Genomic DNA, 24180 nt, shown 5'->3' with positions numbered 1-24180 from the left:
TGAAGAAGAAGAAATGAACTTGAGAAATTATTCTGAAACTTTTGTCTCATCATTATAAACATAAATCTAGTAAATCTAGCTTCCACACATTCAACTAAACAAATAAAAAATGAGACAATACAAAGAGAGAAAATTAATAAAATAAAGTATCTACAAAATACTCAAGGATGGAACAAGAAATGAATATATAGGAATAAATAGGTAAGTGTTGATTTGTTTCCTTTTCCACCTCACTATAAGAGCTTATTATATAAGAATTAAACAAATGAAGTATGAAACAGGATTTAAACGCAAGAAGAATATGAGAGGGATATATCACAGTTAATAGATTTCCACATGAGCAAGGTCTAAAAAGGAGTTAGGAGGGCTGAATCTTGTAATGGAGTACTTCAGAATTCATATCCCAATAATATAGAGTTTAGAATGAGAGATTTTAGTTATTGACAAAAATATTTTTAGCTGTACATTAGCTTTACCCCCATACAAGAAAAAAAAATTAAATATTTTTGTAAAAATAAAAGAATAGTTGAAATAAAAAATTTATTTATAATTATAATGACAGCTTCCAATTAATTTATTAACTTGAAAACTAAAAAAAATTATATTGAAGTAGTAAGTAGGGCAAATAATTAGTTATGGACCTGACAGTTAAGGATAGTGATGGATATGACAATAATTATTAAAAAATAAATCTGCCAACTCTGCCTCACCATTTCTACTTGATTGGTAGGTATATAACTATCTATATTTCAGGTTTAAGATCATTTCAGATTAAAATCCACAGGAGGAACCATGTTTGAAACATGTGTGTCAAGAAAAACTCTGCATGGTAAAGCGAAATTAGCGGATGGAAGTAGATAAAATTCTTTTAAACCATTTCTACACTAATCCCTTTGTGTCTCCAAAAATTGTTCCCCAGCACAAATGTAACTAAAGACATCACATTTTAGATTTTTCGAAATTTTTGGATTCTGATTGCATACTTTTTTTATTTCTTCAATTGATACAAATCTTTCCTGCTTTCGGTTTAGATATAATAAAATGTAAATGTTTACTTTTTATTTATTATTTGTTGTAATAAAACAAAATCACGTTTGATTAAAGAGATATAAAGTTTAGTTGAGGAATATCCATAACTCATGAGAATGAAACAACATAAATAAAAAAAAAAACCTATAAAACATTTTTACTTAATACTAGAGAGGCCACATATAATTCCTCTGTAAATATTAAAAACCAAATTTTTTTTATTTATTTTTTTTAATCGATCACCAACATGTAAGAGAATGATTTACCGAAAATTTACTTCTTAAGGGTGTCCGAAACAGAGCATTTTCTACATATTTCTTTTTACAAAATATATATTACAACGAAAAAGTTGCTGTTACATCCTCGGCATATAACCACCTTAAATATACAGTTTCATTTACATTTACTCTTTTCACTTTCTTAATACTGGTTTTTAAACATTATAACAAACGTAAATATTGGTAAAGTAGGTGATAAGATGACAAAAATGGCAATACATAACAAATAAATTCAACTTTCGTTCAAATATTTTTATCAGATACTTGTTAATTTAGTTACTTAAACATATAATATCTTTATAAATATATACTTGTACAATGTTAAATCAATAATATACTGCTCAAGTTAATTTCTAAGATTTGAAACAATATATTATCACCCAATAGAGGGAAGTTTAAAATAAACAATCTTAAAATTATTGATTCCAAAGATTGGGAAAATTATTTAATTAATTAATAAACCACCAAGAGCAGAAATGCTTATCTGCAGTTCTATAGCAATACTGGTTGAATACAAACATGTGTTTGCACTACAAGTGCTTGCCCAAAGGCCTTGATCTGAGACCAAAAACTACAAATTCAGGCAAACTTGTACCAGGTAATCCAAATGAACCATCTGCAACGCTTGCTGATTGGAAGGAATTTGCCGTCGTTTGGAAAATTTTTAGCAGCAACTTTATAATTCAAATCCAGAACTAACTTTGGTTTCTGATAGGAAATATATTGAAAAATTGTCGATTGACATTCTAAAACTACAAAGGGTCTATTAGAGCAAAATTATCAATAACATAAAAAGATTAGCTTGCAAAGATGGAACTTCTGAAAAGAATGTTATAAGAAAAATCGCCTGCGTTTTCTCATTTAAAACCTTTAAGTTAAAAGAATAAATAATAGCGGAAGATTGTCGATTGACAGTGTGTAGTATATATAAAAAATTAAATAGTAATTAACCATTTAATCTGAGCCGATGTTTCGCCCAACGTTGCAGGGTTTCGTCAGGGCTATAATAACATAAAATAAAATAACTAAAATTATTATTTATTTTTATAATAAATTATTAAATTATATATTTTTTGTAAATAAATATCGTTAGGTGCAAAATACACCCCATTTGACAGAAAATAAAAGCTTAGTAATAATGTATGGTGATTTGTTTTGCTGAAAATTTACTTGAAGGAGACAAAATTCACATCAATATTTGTTTTACAAATCACGAGTGAATCTCAGCTTTTTCCGTAGCAAATCTCAACTTTAAAAAATGAGCATATTCCTTAGTGAATAAGATCGTGGTTCTAAAACTGGAAAATCCGTAGTCCAATAGGGGAGTGAAAAAAAAATGGGAATAATCCATAATTTTATGAAAAACTTTGTGTGATTTAGCTGATGAAAAGTCCTCTTCAAATGGTTTTACCAAAGATTAATTCTGATTATGAAGGAGATGGTTTGGGGTGTGGTCAAAAAGGCACAAAAATAGTTAACTATTTAAGAAGTTGTAAACTGTTTTTTGTTCCTTGTAGGAAGATAATCCGGGTAGCGGTCAATGAAGGTATAAAAAAACTATTTATTGTTAACAAACTTTTCGCCCCACTTTGCAGGGCTTCGTCAGAGCTGTCAGATTGAAACTGAGATGATAACTGAGCAACTTTGGTTAACAATAAATAGTTTTCTTTTTACTACCTTGATTCCTTTATTGATCGCCAACCGAACCATCTTCCTACAATCTACTTCATACGGTCAACTATCTTCTTCCAATATGAATCAACAAACATTGAAGCTCAGTTATCATCTTTGTTTCAACCTGACAGCCCTGAGAAAGCCCTGTAAAGTGGGGCGAAACGTTGGTTAACAATAAATTGTTTCCTTTTACAATTTTGACAACTTTATTGACCACCAACCGGACTATCTTCCTACAATCTACTTCATACGGTCAACAAGAAGATTCTTCAAATATTTTTTGTTCCGTTTTGAGCGCACCTCCGACCATCTCCTTTTTATTTTAAAAAATACAGTCAATCATATGTATATATAATAAATTTTGATTGTATTTAAATAAACTTTAGTTTGATTTGTAATAGCCAAAAAGTTTTTGTATAAAAGAGGGCAATACAAATAAAATAATAAGGTTTTAGGAGAACTGATACATAAAATTGGAGAGTAACTCTTACAGCGCATAAATTAAACATTTTTATAATAGGTTTGGTCGATTAGTTTTACCGATTATTTTATTTAATATTTTTATCTTTATAATCTACAATAAAACTGTGATAAGTTTTTATTATTATACGATTTTTTAATAAAAAATGTGAGCTTAATGTGCTTTATAAATTTTCTTCCTTAGTAATTTTGATAATTAATAAAAAAAAAAAAAAATTGCGATATTTTAGTACCACCAGGGCCCTGTTTCATAATAAAGTACTAATAATCTTGTAGTTTTTACTTGATTCAATTTCACTAACTTTCATAATACTGACTTGTACTTTTAAACTATTTGACTCCTGTAACATCACTAATAGTCGTCTATATTATGAAAAAATAAGTACTAAAACAGTAGTCATAATAGTTATTATGAAAAAATAACTATTAGTGTTAGTATTTAGTACTTTGTATATTTACTTTGTATTAACAAACTAATACCAGCCCGTAGTATGTAACAGGGCCCTGGCCTTAGTTATCCACGGCTTTACGAGTCCGCTTAGTTAGCTTATCACTTAACTAGTTAGAGTCATTATAGAATGATTTTTAAAAATTTACTATTGCAACACAAAAGCTAACTACAAATTTTTAGGGAAATGAGTTATTTAATGATACAAGGATCTATCACATCGAGAAAGCGACTGTACAATTAATGACTTCAATGATCAGATTCTTGAATAAAATCATAAGGGATGCAAATTAAAAAGAAAAAATTCAAGATTTTTTGACAATACCTTTTATCTCATAATTCACTATTCTGCAGTTATTGAATATAACTAACACACTAAAAAGAATTTTAAATATGCAAATTCCCGTCTATCTAACATTGTAGTATTAAAGGATATTAAAAGCAAGAATAACAGCAGGTTTAATGAATGGATAAAATCATTTGACAGTTTAGGCTGTACATTTGATTAGGATTTTGAATCTGTGGAAAGATGGGAAAATTAAATGCATATTATAATAAATAAAGCTAAAGAGAATTTACAAGAAAATTAATTAATGATGACTGTAATGGGCTCTAAAAATAATTTGTCGTATAAATAACTTGACTTTAATACTGGGCACATAAATGACACAAACTCTATCGAACTGGTTCAGACAGTTTTGAAGACTATGAAAAACTTTTTAATTTAAACTGTAAATATTAATTAGCCTTCTAATCATGAAAGTAGCTACAGCTTACTGGGTGCGGGGGTGGGTGGGGAGAGAGGAGGGTAAGAACAAAAACTAAACTTTTCTAACAATTTTTTGTTTCACATTTTCCGACTTACCGGATATCTGGGAAGTATCTCCAAGATTTTTTTTTCCTAAACGTATATGGACAACTGACATCTCTGAATAAATTTATAGGCAATTTTGAATATAATAACCTCTTCGAGTAATTTTTTACAATTTTCGCGACCAGAACTTGATTCTTATTTACCAATTTTTTCAAATTTTCGGGTTTTCGATTTATTAAAATACGGAATGCATCCTCCATCTTCCGTAAGGACCATTGATGTCCTTACAGATCTTTTACATAGGATTAAATCTCAACAAACAATTAACTTGGAATCCTCATACCAGCCTGAAAAGACAAGAAACTGCTTTTCGGTTCTGAGTATTACGACACATTCAGGACAAATGGTCTAAACTTCCAATTAATGACAAAAGACTCATTTACGCCACTATTATGAGACCTATTTGGACTTACGGAACTGAGCGTTGGAGATCCACTAAATCATCGAGTTCCTACCGCAGCCCATCCAAAATCCTTCGTTAAATTCTCAATACATCTTGCATTGCCACAAATGGAACGTCGATAATGATCTCAAAGCGCCATATGTTACCGATTTGGCTTGAACAACTAAAAAACTGGCTCTCTAAGAGCCACGAATCCACACACCTGAAAAGTTGATGGCCTCCAGACCTTCTAATCCAGAACTGTTATTGGGGTTCTACCGATGGGTAGATTTTCCACAAGTCATTTTACTGTAATTCACATCACATTAACGAGTAATGACTTAATACAGTTAAAATTTAAATAAATAAATTAAAAAAGAAAATGGGATGACTTTACAATAGGAAGAACAGACGTATTCTTGATTCACTTAACTCTAAAATTAGCACTTGAGTGTGAACTAATGAGATAAATATGGCATTTAGTGGGTAATAGTGACCACTCCTTTTACCAATCTATGTATGAGAATGCGGCATCTCATTTATAACTGTTTTTTTAAAAAAAAACAACCGAATACATTTTTACTAAATGAGATGGAATTTATTTATCTGATTTTGAAACTGCTATTCCTAAAATACCCCTTAAAATCATCTGCTACCGCCTACTTAGTAATCTTTCGACTCCGCTGACGGATCAATAGAAATAATAATAACGCAGAGAGAGGAATATTATCATGAAATGGTTAAGTCAGTTAGTTGCGCAAGGGGATCTAATTAAACAATCATAACATCCATAATGGAGGAAGAAAATGAGTCATAAAACGAAGAAGGCACAGGACATCATGAATATTTCATTAAGACTCTTGGACAACCCTACAATTTGGATTGGAGGCGTGGATTTCTCATCAATGATTAGTTTAACTCTGATCTATAATTTTAGATTAGTCTGCGGCACTAATTAATACTCTTTACCACTTCCATGGACCCACCTCGCTTCATCGACCACTACAGGTGACTGCTCCGAACCATTAGTACCTTACTTAATGTGTTTAGTCCACTTTATTCGTGCTAATTCAGATATTAGTGATTAGAATATTTCAATATCAAGCGAGGGTTTGTATATAAATGTCAAGCGTAGTAACTCTTAATTTTCTTGATGTAGAACAATTCATCTCGAGAATCGGTAATATAAAACGCTAAGCTTATTTATGGTTTCATGTAATTATTCTATTGTTCACAGATATCCAATTGAGAAAATTTCTATCAAAAAATAATGTATCTACTTTTGAAAAGATATAATTAAAAAAAATAACATAACAGTTAAATTTTCATAGGAAATGTACTGTAAAACAATTTGATAAGTAAAAATTTAAACTTCAAAATAATCTGTATATCGCTACTAAGGTATTTTATGAAAAAAGTCCCTTTCCTTAAAAATTCCGTGTGACCTCTGGTTTGAATTTTGCTGAACAATACCAAATAAAAGAAGGAGCTTCTTAGAAGGCCTAGGTGTTGAAATTGGGGATCATGTGATCTTAGCGGAAAATATTATTCTGGGCCCCATGGGTATCATACATCATTACCTGCATGGCAATCAGCTCTGAGGTTATCCATTATTTTCAGCTCTTGAACCTGTTAATTTGTGTTTCAACTTATTCATTTAATTATTTCTTTTAACTAACTTTTTGTCATTAAATCTATATATATTAGTTTTTTTTAAACTGATATACTACTGTGACTATTGTGTCTTTGGTTTAATTTTATATTGTCATCTAATGATAAATTTGTTTTGTGGATTAAACGTGAGTAGCAGATAACTGGAGATAGTACAAGAGCCAAAGAGGAGAAAAAAGGCAGTTATTTCACTCCAATTTTTGATTACTTAATTGAAAACTAGGTATAATTACTATTCAAAATTGATAAGTCTGCCAAGTATAGGTAGGGGGGATAAAAAATGACGGCTATTTCAAAACGTTAAAAATAATTAATTTTTTATTCGGAGCTCTATCTTTAAAACTATCAACAACAATAGAAATTTTATAGAACAACAATAAATCAATTTATTTCAGCAAATATCATGAAAACTACTATTCCTACGAATGTAAAGGTACTTTATAGTACATCAAACTAGCTTTAATTTGAATGCTAATAGACATCTGTACGTCACATAGTTCCTGAGATATAGATTTCTCAAAATAAATTAGTTAATTACTGATAGTTCAGTACATTTTCATGAAATGTTGCTTCTTAAAAGGCTATATCTGGAGAACTATCGGACGTAAATAGCTCTATTAGGGCTTATATTTCAGCAAATTTACTCTTCTTTAAATAATGTTCATTTAGATTTTCTAGTGTTGGTAGTTTTTAAGATATAGAGCTCCGAATGAAAAAGAAATGTTGTTTTAAGGTTTTGAAACAGCCACCATTTTTTATTCCACCTACCTATACTTGGCAGACTCATCAGTTTTGACTAGTAATTTAGTAGTTTTTTTTCTCTGTATTTTATCCAAGCTTTAATACTCACGTCAATAAATTAAGAATGATAGACCACGATGCTTTATTTAGCCATGCTGCCCAAATACATTGGACTGCAACCATACTTTACGTACTAATCAATCCATGATCGGACATATATATACTACATCTATTTACATGATATAACAATTGACAATTTTATTCTCCCTGTTTCACTCTCTCAGACGAGAAGTCTTAACAAGGAGAATCCTCTTAGTAAAAGAGCCGGGAAAAAAAAAAGGCAGCTATCTCACCCCAAATTTTTTATACATAGTTTTCGTTCAAGTAATCAAAAACTGCGGTGAGATAACTGCCTATTTTTCTTCCCGGCTCTTGTACTAAGAGAGGAAGTCAGAGCGTGAAATAGGGAGAATAAAATTGTAAATTAAAAGGAATAAAATTGTCAAATAGAATAAAATGGTTAATAGGGAAAAAATAGTTAAAATATATCGTATTTAGTGTGTAGACGATTAATGATTGTAAAAGGAATAAGTATAAAAACAAAACCAATGTTATATTACGTAAATAGATGTAGTGTATATATGTCCGATCATGGATTGATTGGTACGTAGAGTATGGTTGTAGCCCATTGTATTTGGGCAGCATGGCTAAATAAAGCATCGTCGCCTATCATTCTTAGTTTATTGACGTGAGAATTAAAGCTAGGATAAAATTCAGAGAAAAAAAAAAATGAAACTGCAAATATTTGCTTGGACGATATTTTAGCGGCTGTCTAGAACGAAATTGTCTAGAATGACGTCCTAGCTAAATTTGGGCCAAAGAGAAAATCAAAACTCATATAATTTATAATCATGAAACTGTTTATCAGATGTTAATGAGAAATCATTACACGAAATTAAATTCTCAAACGATTTTATTCTTCTTGTTTATTCGATTTTCAGCACCTTTTGCCCTTAACTTAAAAAAACAAAACTGTTCTTGGGGTTGATGCCTTGAAGACTAGTTAAGTTCGAAAAATCACCGAAATAAATTATTTTTACAATAGTATTATACTATGAGTATTTTGCACTGTAGATACATCTTTCTATTGTACTTTTCAGAGTCAACTCGACCAAAAAAGAAGTGAAAAGGATTTAATATAAAAAAAAAAATTGATTCACCGTAGTCTTCAGTGAAGACTATTAATAATGTAAAATATTTATATTTTACCCTTGTTCGCCCTAATCTCGAATTTTCATGTTTAATATGGTATCCCCCATATTTGTACCAAATTTCTGTATTAGCACAGACTTTTAAGATTTGTTAACTGGAAATTAAATTGCAATTTTGAAATTATCATCATGCTTTTGTTGAAACAATTGAATTTGGAATCTCACCAAACCCGAAGATAACTCTCTGGATTAATTTCCTTGAACTTTTAAAACTCATTAATTTTAGTACCCCTATTTATAATGTGAGACATTCAAAGGCCGTTAATGTTCCTTATGCTCAAAATAATTATATCTATTATTCTTCTCTTAAAAGAGTTCAATATGGAAGGCAAACGATTTTTTTTTTTAACTCTTTAAATTTTTTTTAATAAAAATTATAAATTGACTTTTTTAGGCCTTTAATGTTTCTTATGCTCAAAATAATTATACCTGTTATTCTCAAAACTAGATAATTTTTTTTTTTTTGACTAATTAAACTTCTACACCTAAAACATATTGCTACTTTGAATGGAATATGGTCAACAAAAAAAAACAACTCAAATAGTAGAATTATACTATTTATTACTATAATTCTACAATTTGGGTTTGTTTTTTTTTTACCGCACCCGGACCATATTCCATTCATCTATTCACACGGTCAATCAACAATCTTCCAGTATTGCTACTTTACTTGAACAGTGGCATATATGATTAAAAAAAAATTGTTTATTTATTTTGAAATGGAAGTGTTCCAAAAACATTACCTTAGATCTTAGCTTCTCTCTCTACTGTAGGCCCTCTATAGATAAACCCAAAGCTAGTATGATTGTCTAATTGCATTCCATATACAATAGGGTACCATCTAAGGAATTCGTCAAATAAAGTTTTTTTTTCCAGATGTATCACTATTCCTGCAAAGCTGCGATATGTTTTGTATGTAGAATTTTAATTAAGCAAACAAATCTTGACCTTTGAGAAATGTATGATTAACATTTGATAAAAAAAAAAAAAAAATCAATTATAAATTATATAAGTTTTGATTTTAGTTTAACTTGCTCAAATGACTCTATTTAGCGAAGATATCAATTTTTTCAAGACAGCCGCTAAAATATCGTCCGAGGAAATATTTGCAGTTTCACATTTTTTCTCTGAATTTTATTTTAGCATTAGTACTCACCTCAATGAACTAAGATTTAAAAAATACGTACGTCTAACCAATGGAAAATTTTCCAGAGCTTTTAACTGGATTGAAATAATTTTAGATTGGATCCAATTAATACCGTAAGCTCTGTACTTTAAATAACCCCAAGGATTTAATTTATAGCATTTAATTTCCTCAGCATTCATATCACTGAGAGTAATATATTTATGGATGTATATATATGATTCTTTGAAAATGTCAATTTAAATTTATATATTTATATTTATATTTACTATTCACCTGACAGTCCCCTTGATTCAATTTTGTGTATTTTTTTTATTCTGAGTAACTAACAGTTAGTTTAATATTTTATTATTTTTCAAATTGTTTAAATGAACTTTTGCTCATCAAGATATTTTCTATTTTATTAATTATTCCATAAATTATTAATAGGTTTTTTTATCAAGTATTTTCGAAATGAATCTTGGTAGATATTACTTATACAGTGTAATCTAGGCAGTCCGAATTAATTGCTGCGGTGGTGTTCGAATTACAGAAGGTATTAGGAAAAATAGTGTAAAAAAATTCAGCAATATGAGTGTACTATTTTTTTTACATATTTTATTGGAAATTCTCAAACTGTCTAATTTAGATTTAAAAAATTAAGAATTTAAAAAAAATATTTATTTTTACATCGCCAGCAATGCTAAGTGATACTTTAATTTGTTAAAAATATAAGATTGTTCATTTTTAATAATAAAAAATACAATTTTTGTGGATTTATGGACATTTATTAAAAAAATAAAAACAATTAGCTTATCAACGAAATTTGTAATATAGAATAGATATTATATATTTATAATTCCAACAAAATATATTTTGAATACTTACATAGGAATTAGATTACCGAATGTCGAAACTGTTAACATTTCCACTTATGATTTTCTCGGCGATTACAATAACTTACCAGAATATCGGGATCGGGAAGTTAAGGATGTCCCTTACACATGTGCACTTTTATTTGAAAACAAAAATATAATTGCCTGCTGAGATTTCTCAAAGAAAGTCAATTTTTTTTACGCCAGTTTTTATTACTGGCGTATTCGGAGTACCGAAGTTGAGATTACTGAGATTACACTCTATGTTATAATAACAGGACAAACGCCCTTGTATAATAGCAGATACAGCGGAATTGAAACAAACTAATAAAACATATATAAAAAAGTTTCATTTAAAACGTAAAAGAACTAATAAGCATATAAAATAATTTATACATACACAATAGTAATTTATTAAAATACATGAAAGTAATTTAAAACAGACATGAAGGATGTCAAAGGATGAGGAAGTCAAAGATAAATGGCAATCTTTGTGGAACGAAAGCCCAATGAGTAAATTAAAAATTATTAAAAAGGATGTCAAGCCCTGGGGTACCTCCAGTCGCAAATGCCGTAGAGAGGAAGTTGTACTGACTTGGCTGAGAATAAGTCACACGAGGCTCACTCACTCCTATCTTATTTCAAAAGAAACGCCTCCGAACTGCCAGTATTGCATTAACAATTTAACAATAAGCCATGTTTTCCAACGATGCCCATATTTTACGCCACACCTCAATAGCTTGGGATGAAGCAAAGATATCTCAAAAACCATTGGAGACAATGATAAGGCAATAGAATTGGTGTTTCAGTTTTTGAAATCACAAAATTTACTGACAAAAATATAACTTGATCGGAAGGAAAAAAAAAATAATAAATAAATAAAACAATCAAATTAAAAAATAAATAAAATTTAACGAATATTAGCAAAATTAAATAAAATATAAATGGCGTTGATGACCAATGAAGTTTGGCGCCACCAAACAAACAAACAAAACAGACATGAAAACTCAGTAACTCAAGAAACTTAGAATAAACCAAAATATAAACTTTTAAAACAAATAATAAAATAAAAAACGTTAACAATCGATTTCAAATATTTGTACTTCAGACAAATTAATTGGACAGTAATTAAAAGTCAATTTATAATTTTTATTTTTTAAAAATATTAATATATAATTTTGTAATATTTTATTGTTAATTTAGTGCAGTTCGAGATTACTTTCAATACGTATGTTATGGTAACAAAATATGTGTACATATGTTCTAGAGTGCTTATATCTTGTATACGAAGGAGTGGACTCCCTACACCATGGTTGGAAAAGCCTCATTCTATTTCCAGAGTGCTTCTCCTAATTTACGACTCAATTATTATCATCATGCTGCTTTACTCAGTCGTATGCTACATGTATTCCATTATGACATCCACGATTTCATTTCAGGTAGGAAGGAATTTTTGCAACAAAAAGTCTGAACCTGGAAGTTTATGCAAACAATAAACCCCTAGAAATAAATTTTATTAATAAGTATTTTAAGACTTTAGGGTGGCAAAATTGAAAAAAAATTTATACTTTTCTTCATCTTCATAAATATAAAATATATGATACAAAGCACATGGGTGGATGGGAATGACAAGTTCCAGATGGTAGTGTACTGGAATTAAACACTTTTATTATTCTTACGAGACTATGTCTGTGCTCATGTGGAAATCACTTTTCCCTTTTAAAAGTTGGTTTTAACACACCTTGTTGATGTATTATTGATTTAAGGGTGATAAGATAAGTATTTTTATTTTATTTTTTGATAAAAAATGGTAGCAAAATGTAAAAAGTCAAAAGCAAAAGTTTTGAGACATAAAGCTGATTTATCACAGTAATGTTTCACAATAAAGATTAATTTCTCATTTAATTCCAAATTAAGTTATAAAAGGGAAAAAATGGAGTTATTATTAAGACAATTTTTATAATTAATTAACCAGAACTTGATTAAATATAATAATCATAACAGGAGTTTTTGGCAAATTACATATTTTGGGATAAAGTATACTATTCCCCACAAAAAAATAAAATAAATAAATAAACTGACAAAATACAGCTAATTTTTTATTGTATAATTCTCCTTGTAAATGTTTAAGATAGCCACGTGCATGATTACATATCTTAATTAAAAGAATTAATTTTTAATCCCTGTTAGAAGCACTCAATAGTATGAAACATAATGTGTTATAAAAATCAATTTAATAGACTTTTTAGAATATACTTTTTATAAATTATATTTTATTTATACTTATAGTTTATTGGGATAGTCAATCCATCTCAATATAAATCAATCTATTCCATCTTTCAATTACAAAAATTCTTTACAATTCTCAAATACTTTATAGGCAATGAAAACAAATTAATCTTATACATTATTGTAAATGTGATGATTAGTAAGGAACGGGTGAGTAATTAAGATATTTCAGTTTTGTGAATACAGGATTTTGAGAATAAAATTTGTAGTTTGATACAGAAATGATGATGGTATATAATTAAATATATATGTTTTATCATAATAGTTTCATTATTATATAATTTTAACCTAAAGTCGTCAAATTTATTTGAATTCCAGTATATACAAAAAAAAAAAAAAAGTAAGTTAAGTTATAATTTTGATAGTTTCTAAAACAGTGGTTCCCCACAGGGAGAGGTCTGCAGTCAAGGATAACAACACTGTATGCCAGAAATATAGGGTTAAAGAAAACAAAGTTAAAAAATGAACAATAGAATTACCGAGAGGTATGGGGGAAACAGAAATACTCTTCAGAGATAAAATATTGGCTTAAGACCCATAAATACTGAGACTTTTAAATAATTTTACACAAATTTATAAAAAAAGACAATTAGAATTAAAAGAAAGATCATGTTTTAATACATGAATTGCCACTAATTTTAAAAAATGGACACAATAATTTAACTTTTTCAAACTTACATTTCAATTAAGTTCAGTTGCAGTTTGTGCTAAGATTTTCTTGATTCCAAAAATAATTAAAACACGTTTTCAAATGAAACTATTACAATGAAGTGGTTGAAATAATATAATTTTTGGGAGAACATAGTGAAAGATAAAATTAGACTGATAATACTAAAGTAGAATTTACAGAATTATTTTTTATTTATTCAAGTAACGCAATCAATTCAATTAAAAACAATCCAAGTCTTTGACCTTGCAATATGTTGTATTTTAAATCACTTTTAACATTTTCCATTCCAAAAAAATTCATAAAATAATAATTAATAACTGAAATAGTCAAACAAATTAATTTTTTTTACATGTATATAATAAGACCTAAATAATTGAAAAGGTTAGCAGAATGGAGAAAAAGTAAAAAATAAAATAAAATAAATAGATTATATAAGAAATGTGCAGGTACATAACATCTAATGTTGTTACAAAACAACACTAGATGTTAGATTCATAGAACTTATGACCTGCTTTGTAAATTTACAGCTATAGCATAAAAGTTAACTTGGAACAATGGTAAATAAACTTGTTATCAATTAATGTTCATTTGTTTCCATTTAGGACTTATGTTCTCTTGGACTTAGTGGAGGCTGTTTTGTTTGTGCTTTGCTTATAAATTTTTACCAAATTCAATACAGAAAAGAGCTTAAGCACATCACAGATACTATGGACTCTATTGCTGAAAAAATTATAGAAAGTGGACTAGCTGATAAAGATATCTTTGTGAAAGAGTACACAACAAATGCAAAATTTACGAACAACCTCATCAAATATACATTGATGTCGATGATGACAACACCTTTCATTTACTTTTTATCTCTCCCAATATTTGAGTGGTACGCTGGTGCCTATAAAGCTCACTTTCCTGTACCTATTGAAAACTTTTTCAACGACAGACTACCTGGAGTCTATGAACTGATTGTTATTACTATCGCAGCCAGCATTTCATATTCTTCTGCTAAGAAAGCTTCAAATGACTGCCTCTTCATTTGTCTATTCAAAATTCAAACAACCTTCCTCAGATACATGACCCTATCCAAGGAAGTTATAGAAAAAGAACTTCTGGCTGGAAACAAAAATAGTCAAAGAAAACTTTTGATTTGGGTCAAACTACATCAAGAAATAATCAAGTGAGTTCATATAAAAGACTATATATTTTTAAGAACTATTTTATGAAAAATCTAATCTTATATATGGGATAGAGTAATTCATTGATAATAAATTTACTGGTGAATAATTAAGATTAAAAAAAAAAAAAATTAGGTTTCTATAAAAAGTAATTGTAAGGAACTATTCTATTACAAGCTAGATCAAAATAAAATTCTTTAATTAAAAAATACTGAAATAGCTAATTATTTTGTCTCTAATCTCAAATTTATGTTGCAGAAACACCAAAGAACTAATATTAATATTCTCTCCAGTTTTAATTGTTTATTATGTGATGCAGATAGAAATAGTGGTTTGTGGAGCATTTGTAGAAATAAAGGTAATTAATTTAATTTTTTTTTTAATAAATGAAAACAAATTATTTTAATGATAATTTTATTATATTAATAAGGAAAACTTTATGAAGAAGTAACATTCCAATGTTTCAGAAAGACAACGACAATCTTATTCAGTCGATAAGTGTAGGTTCTTATGTAGCACTTTCAATCATATATTATTACCTACTATCCAATACAGCTGATGAGTTAACAACTGAGGTAAATTTTTATTTTCCTTTTTTAATACAAACTTTTAATATCAATTTATTCAGAATAAACTTGATTTCACTATTTTTTTTTTTTACTTAATGTTTATCATTAAAAATGAATTCTAATATAAGCTATGAAAGAAGATACACCAGCACGAGCAATTATGTAAAAGATCCAAGCAAAATATATGCTAGTTTTTCATATTTCTTGAAAATATTTTCTTATTTATTACAAGTTTCAAATTGTATCTTCCTCAAGGATAACTAAAAGCACTAGTCAGTGTCACATTTCTTTTTAGTACAAGAGCCCAAGAGGAGAAAAAAAGGCAGTCATCTCACTCCAATTTTTGATTACTTTAATGAAAACTATGTATAATTAATAATCAAAATTGATGAGTCTGCCAAGTATGACTAGAGGGAATAAAAAAATGGTGGCTGTTTCAAAGCGATAAAAAAATCTAATTTTTCATTCGGAGTTCTATATCTTAAAAAGTAGGAACAACACAAGAAAACCTAAGAGAATGTCATTTAAAGGAAAGTAAATTTCCTAAAATATGAACTCTAGTAGAGTTTTTATGTTAAATAGTTTTCGAGATATAGCTTTTTAAAAAGCAACATTTCATAAAAATGTTGTATAGGACGTACTGAAAGATCAGTAGTTAGTTTATTTTGAAAAATTTATACCTCAAAAACCATTTGATGTAAAGATGTCTATTAGCACTAAAATTACAGCTAGTTTAATGAGCTATAAAGTAGTTTATGATGTTTATCTTCGTAGGAGTAATAGTTTACATGAAATTTGCTAAAATAAATTGATTTATAGTTATTCAATTTATTACTGTATAGTAAGTTAAATTTCCTTTATTTTGACTGTTGGCAGACATATGTGCATCTTATGGATCTAGAGATATATTTTTTCAAAAATCCAACATTTTATATGAACAACTAGAAATTAACACTTTGTGAGTTTATTTTGTCAAATATAAACACTAAATAAAAACTTCTACTCCTACAAAGATAAATATAAATAAATTCACTAACTACTAATCTTTCAGTAGATTTTTAAGAAATTTTACTTTTTAAAAAGCTATATCTCAAGAACTATTGGATGTAAATAGCTCTCTTAGGGCTAATAATTCAGCAAATTTACTCTTCTTTAAATAATGTTATCTTAGATTTTCTAGTGTTGTTAGTTTTTAAGATATAGAGCTCCGAATGAAAAATTAGTGTTTTTTTAAGGTTTTGAAACACCCGCCATTTTTTATTCCTCCATCTTGGCAGACTCATCAATTTTGACTAGTAATTATACATAGTTTCCATTAAAGTAATCAAAAATTGGGGTGAGATAACTACCATTTTTTCTTCCCGGCTCTTCTAATATTTTGTTTTGATAGAAAGTTTTAATCATTTAAACCAACTTCATCAAAATTGAATCCATAATTATTTGATTTAGTAACAGCTATATTATATATAATAAATTTTCTAATATATTATAACTGAATTATCTCATCTAAAGATTGAATCAGGGAGTCATATTTTTTTCAATAGTTATAGGTACTGCTTACTTTAGGTTTTAGGTTGTACATATCAGGAAAGATTCATATTGCCTTACTATAAAATATTATTATTATCTATTTCTGTAAAAATATTTATGTTTTAGCATGTAACCAATCTAAATATAAATATAAAGTATTTATATTATTAAACAAATCAGATAGTAAAACTGAAGTCATAAGTCAAAAAAAGTAATTTTTGTATAAAAAAAAGTATAACGTCCTGGTAAATGGTTTACTTGAAAAAATGTGTATAAAATATTTGCTTTTTCAAATTTATAGTTATTGTTAGTGTGGATAAAACTGACTGAGAACAGTGTTTTCTATACTAAATGAAACTCTAATCAATAAAAAAAACATTGGTCATTCTGAACTAAAATATTTTTTTGAAATAATTTATAAATCATAAAAATATTTTTTAATGTCAAACTTAGCCTAAAGTTTATGTAATGATTATGTTTATTTCATTTTTAATCATTCCATGTTTTTTTTTTTTCTTTTCTTAGAATTAATAGTTTTCACTAATTTAATAGTTTTTTATTCAGTGATTAAAAATAATTTTATGTTTGTTTAAAAAGAAATTGACATATTTATAATTTTTTTTAAAAATTAAATTTTGGTTTCGAGAATGATTTTTTTAATTTGTTTTTGGTAGCTTAGTCAATTTTGTAGATAAATAAAGAAGTAAGAAAGTAGAGAAATTAGTGCATAATATAATGAATGATTTATTTTAGAGAATGGCTTATATATAAATGGAATTATACAGCTAACCTCCAACAGCCATAGATCCAGTATAATTTATCATAAAACTCATCATCTCTATTCCATTAGATATGGTACTCTCAAATTGGCTCCAGGATGGCCACATTTTATACAAGTGTATACATAAATATACAACTGTTTTATCTGTCTCAACATAAAAATATGCATTCTATTTAAATATGAAATAATTTCTCATAAAAAAAAAAAATAATAAAAAAAAACACGTTTTCTACTAAATTTTAAATAATATAAAAATAAACTTTTCTAACTTGTTTTTATAAATATATCCAAAGCCATCAATGTTTCTCAAGTGTAATTTTCCTATTAATAGATTTTTATAATAAAACCATCAAGAAAGTAGATTAATAGTATTTTATGTAATTAATAAGTTTTTCACAGTATCCCTTTAGTTCACAAACTATTCCTCATAATATATATTAAAATAGTGAGCTCTAATAGAAATTTGTTGACAGGCTCAAAAGTTGGTGTTCATGGAATATAATCTACCATGGTACGAGATGAATAAGAGAAATGCAAGTATGGTCAAAATGATTATGACAATGTGCAATGCGCCTGTTGAGATTACAGCTTACCGAGGACCTACATTTCTACTCAACCGGGAAAACTTTGCAGGGGTAATATTAATGATGATTTTTAATATAAATGTCTTGATGACACTTATCATCAAACATCATGACATTTATTTTCAATTATTTCATTATGCATTTTGTTTCAGTTTATGTTCGCAACATTATCTGCTTTCTTGACACTATGCCAAATGAAAGATATTTATGGATGAGACATTCTATCTTGTTACTACTACAAGATCTTCAATAAATGTTATGGCTTTAGTATAGTTTGTAGTTTTGTTAGATAATAATGTTTCAAAATATAAATAAAATAAAACAAATATTGTTTTTATCCTCTTCTTTTTTAATTCTAATAGTCAGAACAATCTATTAAACATTTTTATATCATTTCTACTTGTAAGGGAGTATAAATTTATTTTAACTAAGTATAAGTAATGTGCATTTCTGATAGATAATGAATGATAATTAGAAATAATATAAAATATCTTCAGAGGCACAAAAATGTGGCCAAAATTTTGCATTAGGTCTTGGTGATGAAGCACCACTTAATAGATGATAAGAGCCCATATTATAAGTACCACCCAAATAGACTCCTCCAAAAAGGTCCTCTCATGCTCTACTGATATGAATAAATTATTACGGATGATATAGAATTGTATCACATGGAAGGTGTCATCACTACTCCAGTCATAATATCCACCGACGGTCTAATACCAAACTCAACACTGGTAATGGTAAATGGTTTAGAGCTGCCTATTGATGTGTTAAGATAGTGGCTCAACAGTCGGTTCTCCTAGACACAGCACATATAGTGCAAAACTATTTTTAAATTTTGCAAAAAAAATAGTATAAAGGAGGTTAGGTCTTTTAGGCCTCCCTCCTAAGATACACAACACCTGAGATAAAAACAGACAAGGATAATATTAATTATCATTTTGACCATTAATCTTTCAATAGAAGATACTGAAGTATTTCAAAATAATGATTAATTAAAAAAAATGACTATATAAATATTATTATATAAGCATTGTGAATTCTATATAATATCCTGACATTCCATTTTACATATTTTTCAAGTTTTTTTTAGGCTCTAGTGCTAATATTGTGTGTTTGTTAAATTGAGAATTAAATAACCTTTTTGTATATAGTAAACAAATAAAATAGCAATTACTTTCAAATGAAATTAATAAGTGTAGGTTACCTTATGAAGTTATATATATTTACTCCAAATTAATTCTTAATTATTACATTTCAATATTATAGACTGGATGCTTAATACACTTTCCAAACAAAAATCCACAAATAAATATATAGGTCTCAGGATAAATATAGTTTTCTGAATGTGGATAAGTATTTTTGATTTGGTAAAGAAGGCTTCTCAACAATGTGTATTTAGATATGCCAAAAAAGGTTAATATTTAAGATGGATACAATCAGAAAACAAGTGAAAGAAATGTCAATCAATACGCTATTAACAGCATAAGTAAATTCTTATTGAGATATTAATTTCAATTCATTTTTCTAGGGCTCAATTAAAGACAATGGTTTACAATGAAAATAATCAGAAATATATTAAAAAGTATATCATTATAAAATAATAAGAGAACAATGCATATGTATGTACACTTATGCATTTGTATAGGGCAATGACAATTGTGAGTTATTATTTGAAAACTGAACAAACAATAATGGACAAGAAGTGTTTTCACACTAACTTATACTTACTCTTAGGTTTCACAAAACTGGTTAATAAAGGAACTTTACCCAAATTAATGATTGAAAAGCTTATAATTTTCAGTTTATAACATTAATATAGACTGAAAAAGTTTCAAAATTATGAAAACATAAAACCCCTTAGCCTAATCTAATAAAATTTAAAAATAATCAAATTCTTCGAAAAATAATGTCCATGCCTATTGCAATTTATTTTTAATTTTTGAACTGAAACTAACTTTAACATTTTAGCAAAACTTTATTGGTGTTCATAATTATCTGCATCAGAAAATATGTCATGTTTCAAAATGCTGGGGGACTAATTAAACATTTTCTCACAAAGGCATTTTTATTGTTTCACTAATATCTTTTACTTCACTAATCCAATCCATTATTGTAATAGTACATATATTTTGTAATTACCATTTTGTTTTGATTTTATTTAGTCAGTTAGTTTTTTAATTAATTTATTGTTTTCTTCTCTGTATATAAGTTATAATTAAGTATGGCCACACTGTTGTTTGGCCTATAAATGTTAGTATAAAATTAAAATAACCTTTGTGATTGTTCTAAAGGGACCCAGTACAGAATAATAAACTATTTTTCATTTCATTTAAGGAATAGTTTTTTTTGTATTATTATTATTTTTTTTTTTTTTTTTAGAGAGAAACCAAGCCATGAAACCCTTTATTTTGAGACAATATCTCACTAATACAGAGATCATTTGTTCTGTAGACCAGGACTCCAGGTATCCAGAACTTGTTGCTGGATTCCTTTAGGCTTCATTCTTTTATGAAGTAGGAAATAAGTTTTATTATTTGATTTGTGGCTAAACATTGTTTGTTTGTAACTTAAAGAGTTTATAGATATAATTATGAATATAGCATCACTGTTAATGGCAACATTGCTTCAGACAATGGGACAACCATGTTGTTTTGAGGTCTGTTTGCTGATGGCATCTGTTAGAGAAACGTGTACTCTTTGTCTTTTGTCATAAAACCCTCTCTGATCCACAAGAGTTATGTAGGAGAGCGTGATTTGGTGCGTAAAAGGTTAAGTGACGAGAGTTATTTACTTATATTAACGGATACGTAAGCTTAGTGATTTTATTTAGGATTAATCGCCAAAATTAAACACAAAGGACAATGGTCGCCTCGTTAAGCATTGAAAAGCTTGTTGCGGAAAATTATAGCGTCTGGTCAATGAAAATTGAAGCGTGTGTAGAGGCAAAAGGATTATATGAAGACGTAATAGAAAAAGACCCCCGTACTCCAGAAGGTGGACAAGAAATAACAATGAGGTACTGTCTACAATTATTTTAACAGATAACAGTGGCATTACCGCCAATTAGAGGTGAAAAAATGCAAAAAAAGTTTGGGAAAAATTAAGAGAGAGGTTTGAGGGCGTTCCAAAGGAGAAAGGGATAGAATTAATGTTTGACCTTACTTAAATTAAGAAAGACAGCATTGAAAGATTCGATGAATACCTTACAAGGTTTCAGTGCTTAGTCCAAGAGATAGCTCAACTGGGTAAATCATTGACAGACAGAGAATCAGTGAGATATGTCATTGAAAGCTTACCACCCTTCTATGATCCTGTTATTAACGCTATTTTGATAAATAGGAATAAAAAATTCAGAGAATTAAATGCTTTTGTCATTTGAAATAAGGGATAACTTTAATAGGAATGAACAAGCATTACAGACATATCATAAAAGCTCAAAATTTTGTCTAAAAGCCTGTTTTATATGCAAAAAGCCAGGTCACCTAACAAATGAATGCTGCTTTAACAAAGAAAATAATAGACGACACAGTAGAAATGGACCTCCGATACACAAAAGTCTTAACCAAGAAGCAAGGAGCATCATTTTGCCTAAAGAAGAATTTCCCTTATGTGCTATTAGCAGTGATAATAGGTATCTGGTTGAGGAAGAAACAAAGGAAGATGGAAGAATATCGGTAAAACTCATCGAGGAAAAATAAATATGAAGAACCATAGCAAAGGTGGTAAAATCAACCCAAACATTCAGGATGTCATGGTTGATTTATTTTATTTTACTGTAGTTACACTTCTTCCGACATTGTATCCCCGTATTGTTCTTTATAATCTGTTCCTCACACATCTTTATGACATGTCTTAAAGTGGAAAAATTCGCCATCAGTTAGTAAGATAAAATATTGTCTACGGCTTAATGTCAATTCAAAGATTGGTTTAAAACAAAAACACTAAATAATACTGATGTTACAATGAGAGTTTATAAATGCGTATTTGTTTGAGTACTTATAAATTTATAAATGAGTACTTATACTTTTGTTCTACAATTAATAGGTACTACAAAACTAATACTGTACTTTATTATGAAACAGAGCCCAGATCGACAGAATCTAATTTTTTGGAAAGCTGAGAAGCATGGAAATGTAGTTCTTAGAGTGAAAATCCGAAAAAGAAAAAAAAAAAAAGAACAAGACCATGACGGCAATACTACGGACAGTCAGATTTTCATCCTAATATCTTTTTTTGACTGTTCTTGTAATGAGAACTATCGTTTCTAAATACACAGAAATAGTTTAACTTATACTGAGAGGAATGCTTTTTCAATTTTTTGACAGGAAAGGCCTTCAAACAATGTTAGAATGATCATGCCTAGACAGGACAAGAAATATTTCAGAACTTGGCAAATATTCGACCCAAATGGCATTTTATCGCAAAAAAAAATCACTTTAAGCTACAACTTTTTTCTACGATTTCTCTGATCAAAAATCACAATTGCCAAACCACAAATAGTTTGAGCATTACTTAAGCTCCTTTTTGTGTGAATGACATGGTTCATTAAAAAAATAAATAAAATACACTAAAACAAACTGTGATCTTACACTTTTATGGCAGTATGCCCTCAATATATAACAACACAACATTAAACTATAACTAGTTTAACATATTTAACATTAACTATTAATGCAAAGAACATAACGCATCATCAGATTTTTAGTAAGAAGTTAGGGAGCCCCGAAATCGAAACGGCTTCCAAAATCATATGTCCACTGATATCAACTAATCTAAAGGCTACACTGCACTACACACTAAAAACAAAGTGGTTAGTAACGTTAATTATTACTTAAGGTTTTTATTGAATAAACCCCTTAGTTATAAACTGTGACGTGTGACACCAATTTTTTTTTTTATCATGGCTTTCTGTTTTTTTCGGAGGGAGAAAGGGAAGGAGTTCGTCCATTATATACCTCTTTCAATTAGGACAGCAAGGATTGTTTATCGGTGCCGTATTAATTTTATTTGCATCGGGTAATAGTTATAAACGAATGTAGCTATTAAATTTGCTCCTCATCCACCTAATAATCATGAGTCATTTTTAAGGTTTACCCCTGACGGAGTGGGTTCAAGTTAGTTGCTAATAAACTTAGTCGTAAACATTAATCATAATTCTTCGGAAAAATTAGCATGAAATATTAGGAACAGCGAAAAATTTACTCCTTTGAGAAAAAAACAAAAGAATAACTGATAGTAAAAAGAATTTCACGATTAGCAAGTTTCGCCAGTAAGGTCTTATTTTCTATTTTGATTTGTGAAACAGATGGAAAATTATTTCATTAATACTTTGAGAAAATCTAATACCTACAATTTTAAAATCAATTAAACTACTGAATTTCTTTAACATTTTTTTTTCATTTTATAGGAAATTTGATTTTTATTTTATTTAGTTAATTCATTAAAAGGCTATTGGTAGAGAAGGGAGAAAAAAATTGAGAACACCAAAAGCCACTTCTCTGAAACAAACTAAATTCTCATACAATTTTTTATTACTCCTCTATCTCATTTTGTAGGAACAGTAGAGGTGGCGAAAAAACATTTGAACGTGCCGAAAATTTAACTCAAATCCACCTGCACTTCCATGGTATTGCTCTACTGAGAAAAGAACAACCACTTAACTAATTCAGCTCATCCAAAGCAGGCAGTTGGAATCGCGCAAAGTTAGCGAGAATATATACATAAGTGTGTGTGTGTGTG

General features: G+C 28.5%; 1 protein-coding gene across 1 annotated transcript; it reads left to right on the top strand.

Moving 5' to 3' along the window:
* The first annotated feature begins 6097 nt into the window (after positions 1-6097).
* On the top strand, positions 6098-18763 carry LOC136797181 (uncharacterized). Its single transcript, XM_067053038.1, has 7 exons — positions 6098-6173; positions 12114-12285; positions 14408-14976; positions 15233-15332; positions 15442-15549; positions 18328-18489; positions 18591-18763. Exons 1-7 carry the CDS (start codon positions 6142-6144, stop codon positions 18651-18653), a joined length of 1206 nt encoding a protein of 401 aa, XP_066909139.1. The 5' UTR covers positions 6098-6141; the 3' UTR covers positions 18654-18763.
* The last annotated feature ends 5417 nt before the right edge of the window (positions 18764-24180 follow it).

The sequence above is a fragment of the Halyomorpha halys genome, unplaced genomic scaffold (assembly GCF_000696795.3).
Source record: "Halyomorpha halys isolate HHAL.00 unplaced genomic scaffold, Hhal_1.1 Scaffold1220.1, whole genome shotgun sequence".
NCBI classification, from domain to species: domain Eukaryota; kingdom Metazoa; phylum Arthropoda; class Insecta; order Hemiptera; family Pentatomidae; genus Halyomorpha; species Halyomorpha halys.
The sequence above is the reverse complement of the archived record's forward strand: the minus strand, read 5'-3'. Positions and strand labels throughout refer to the sequence as shown.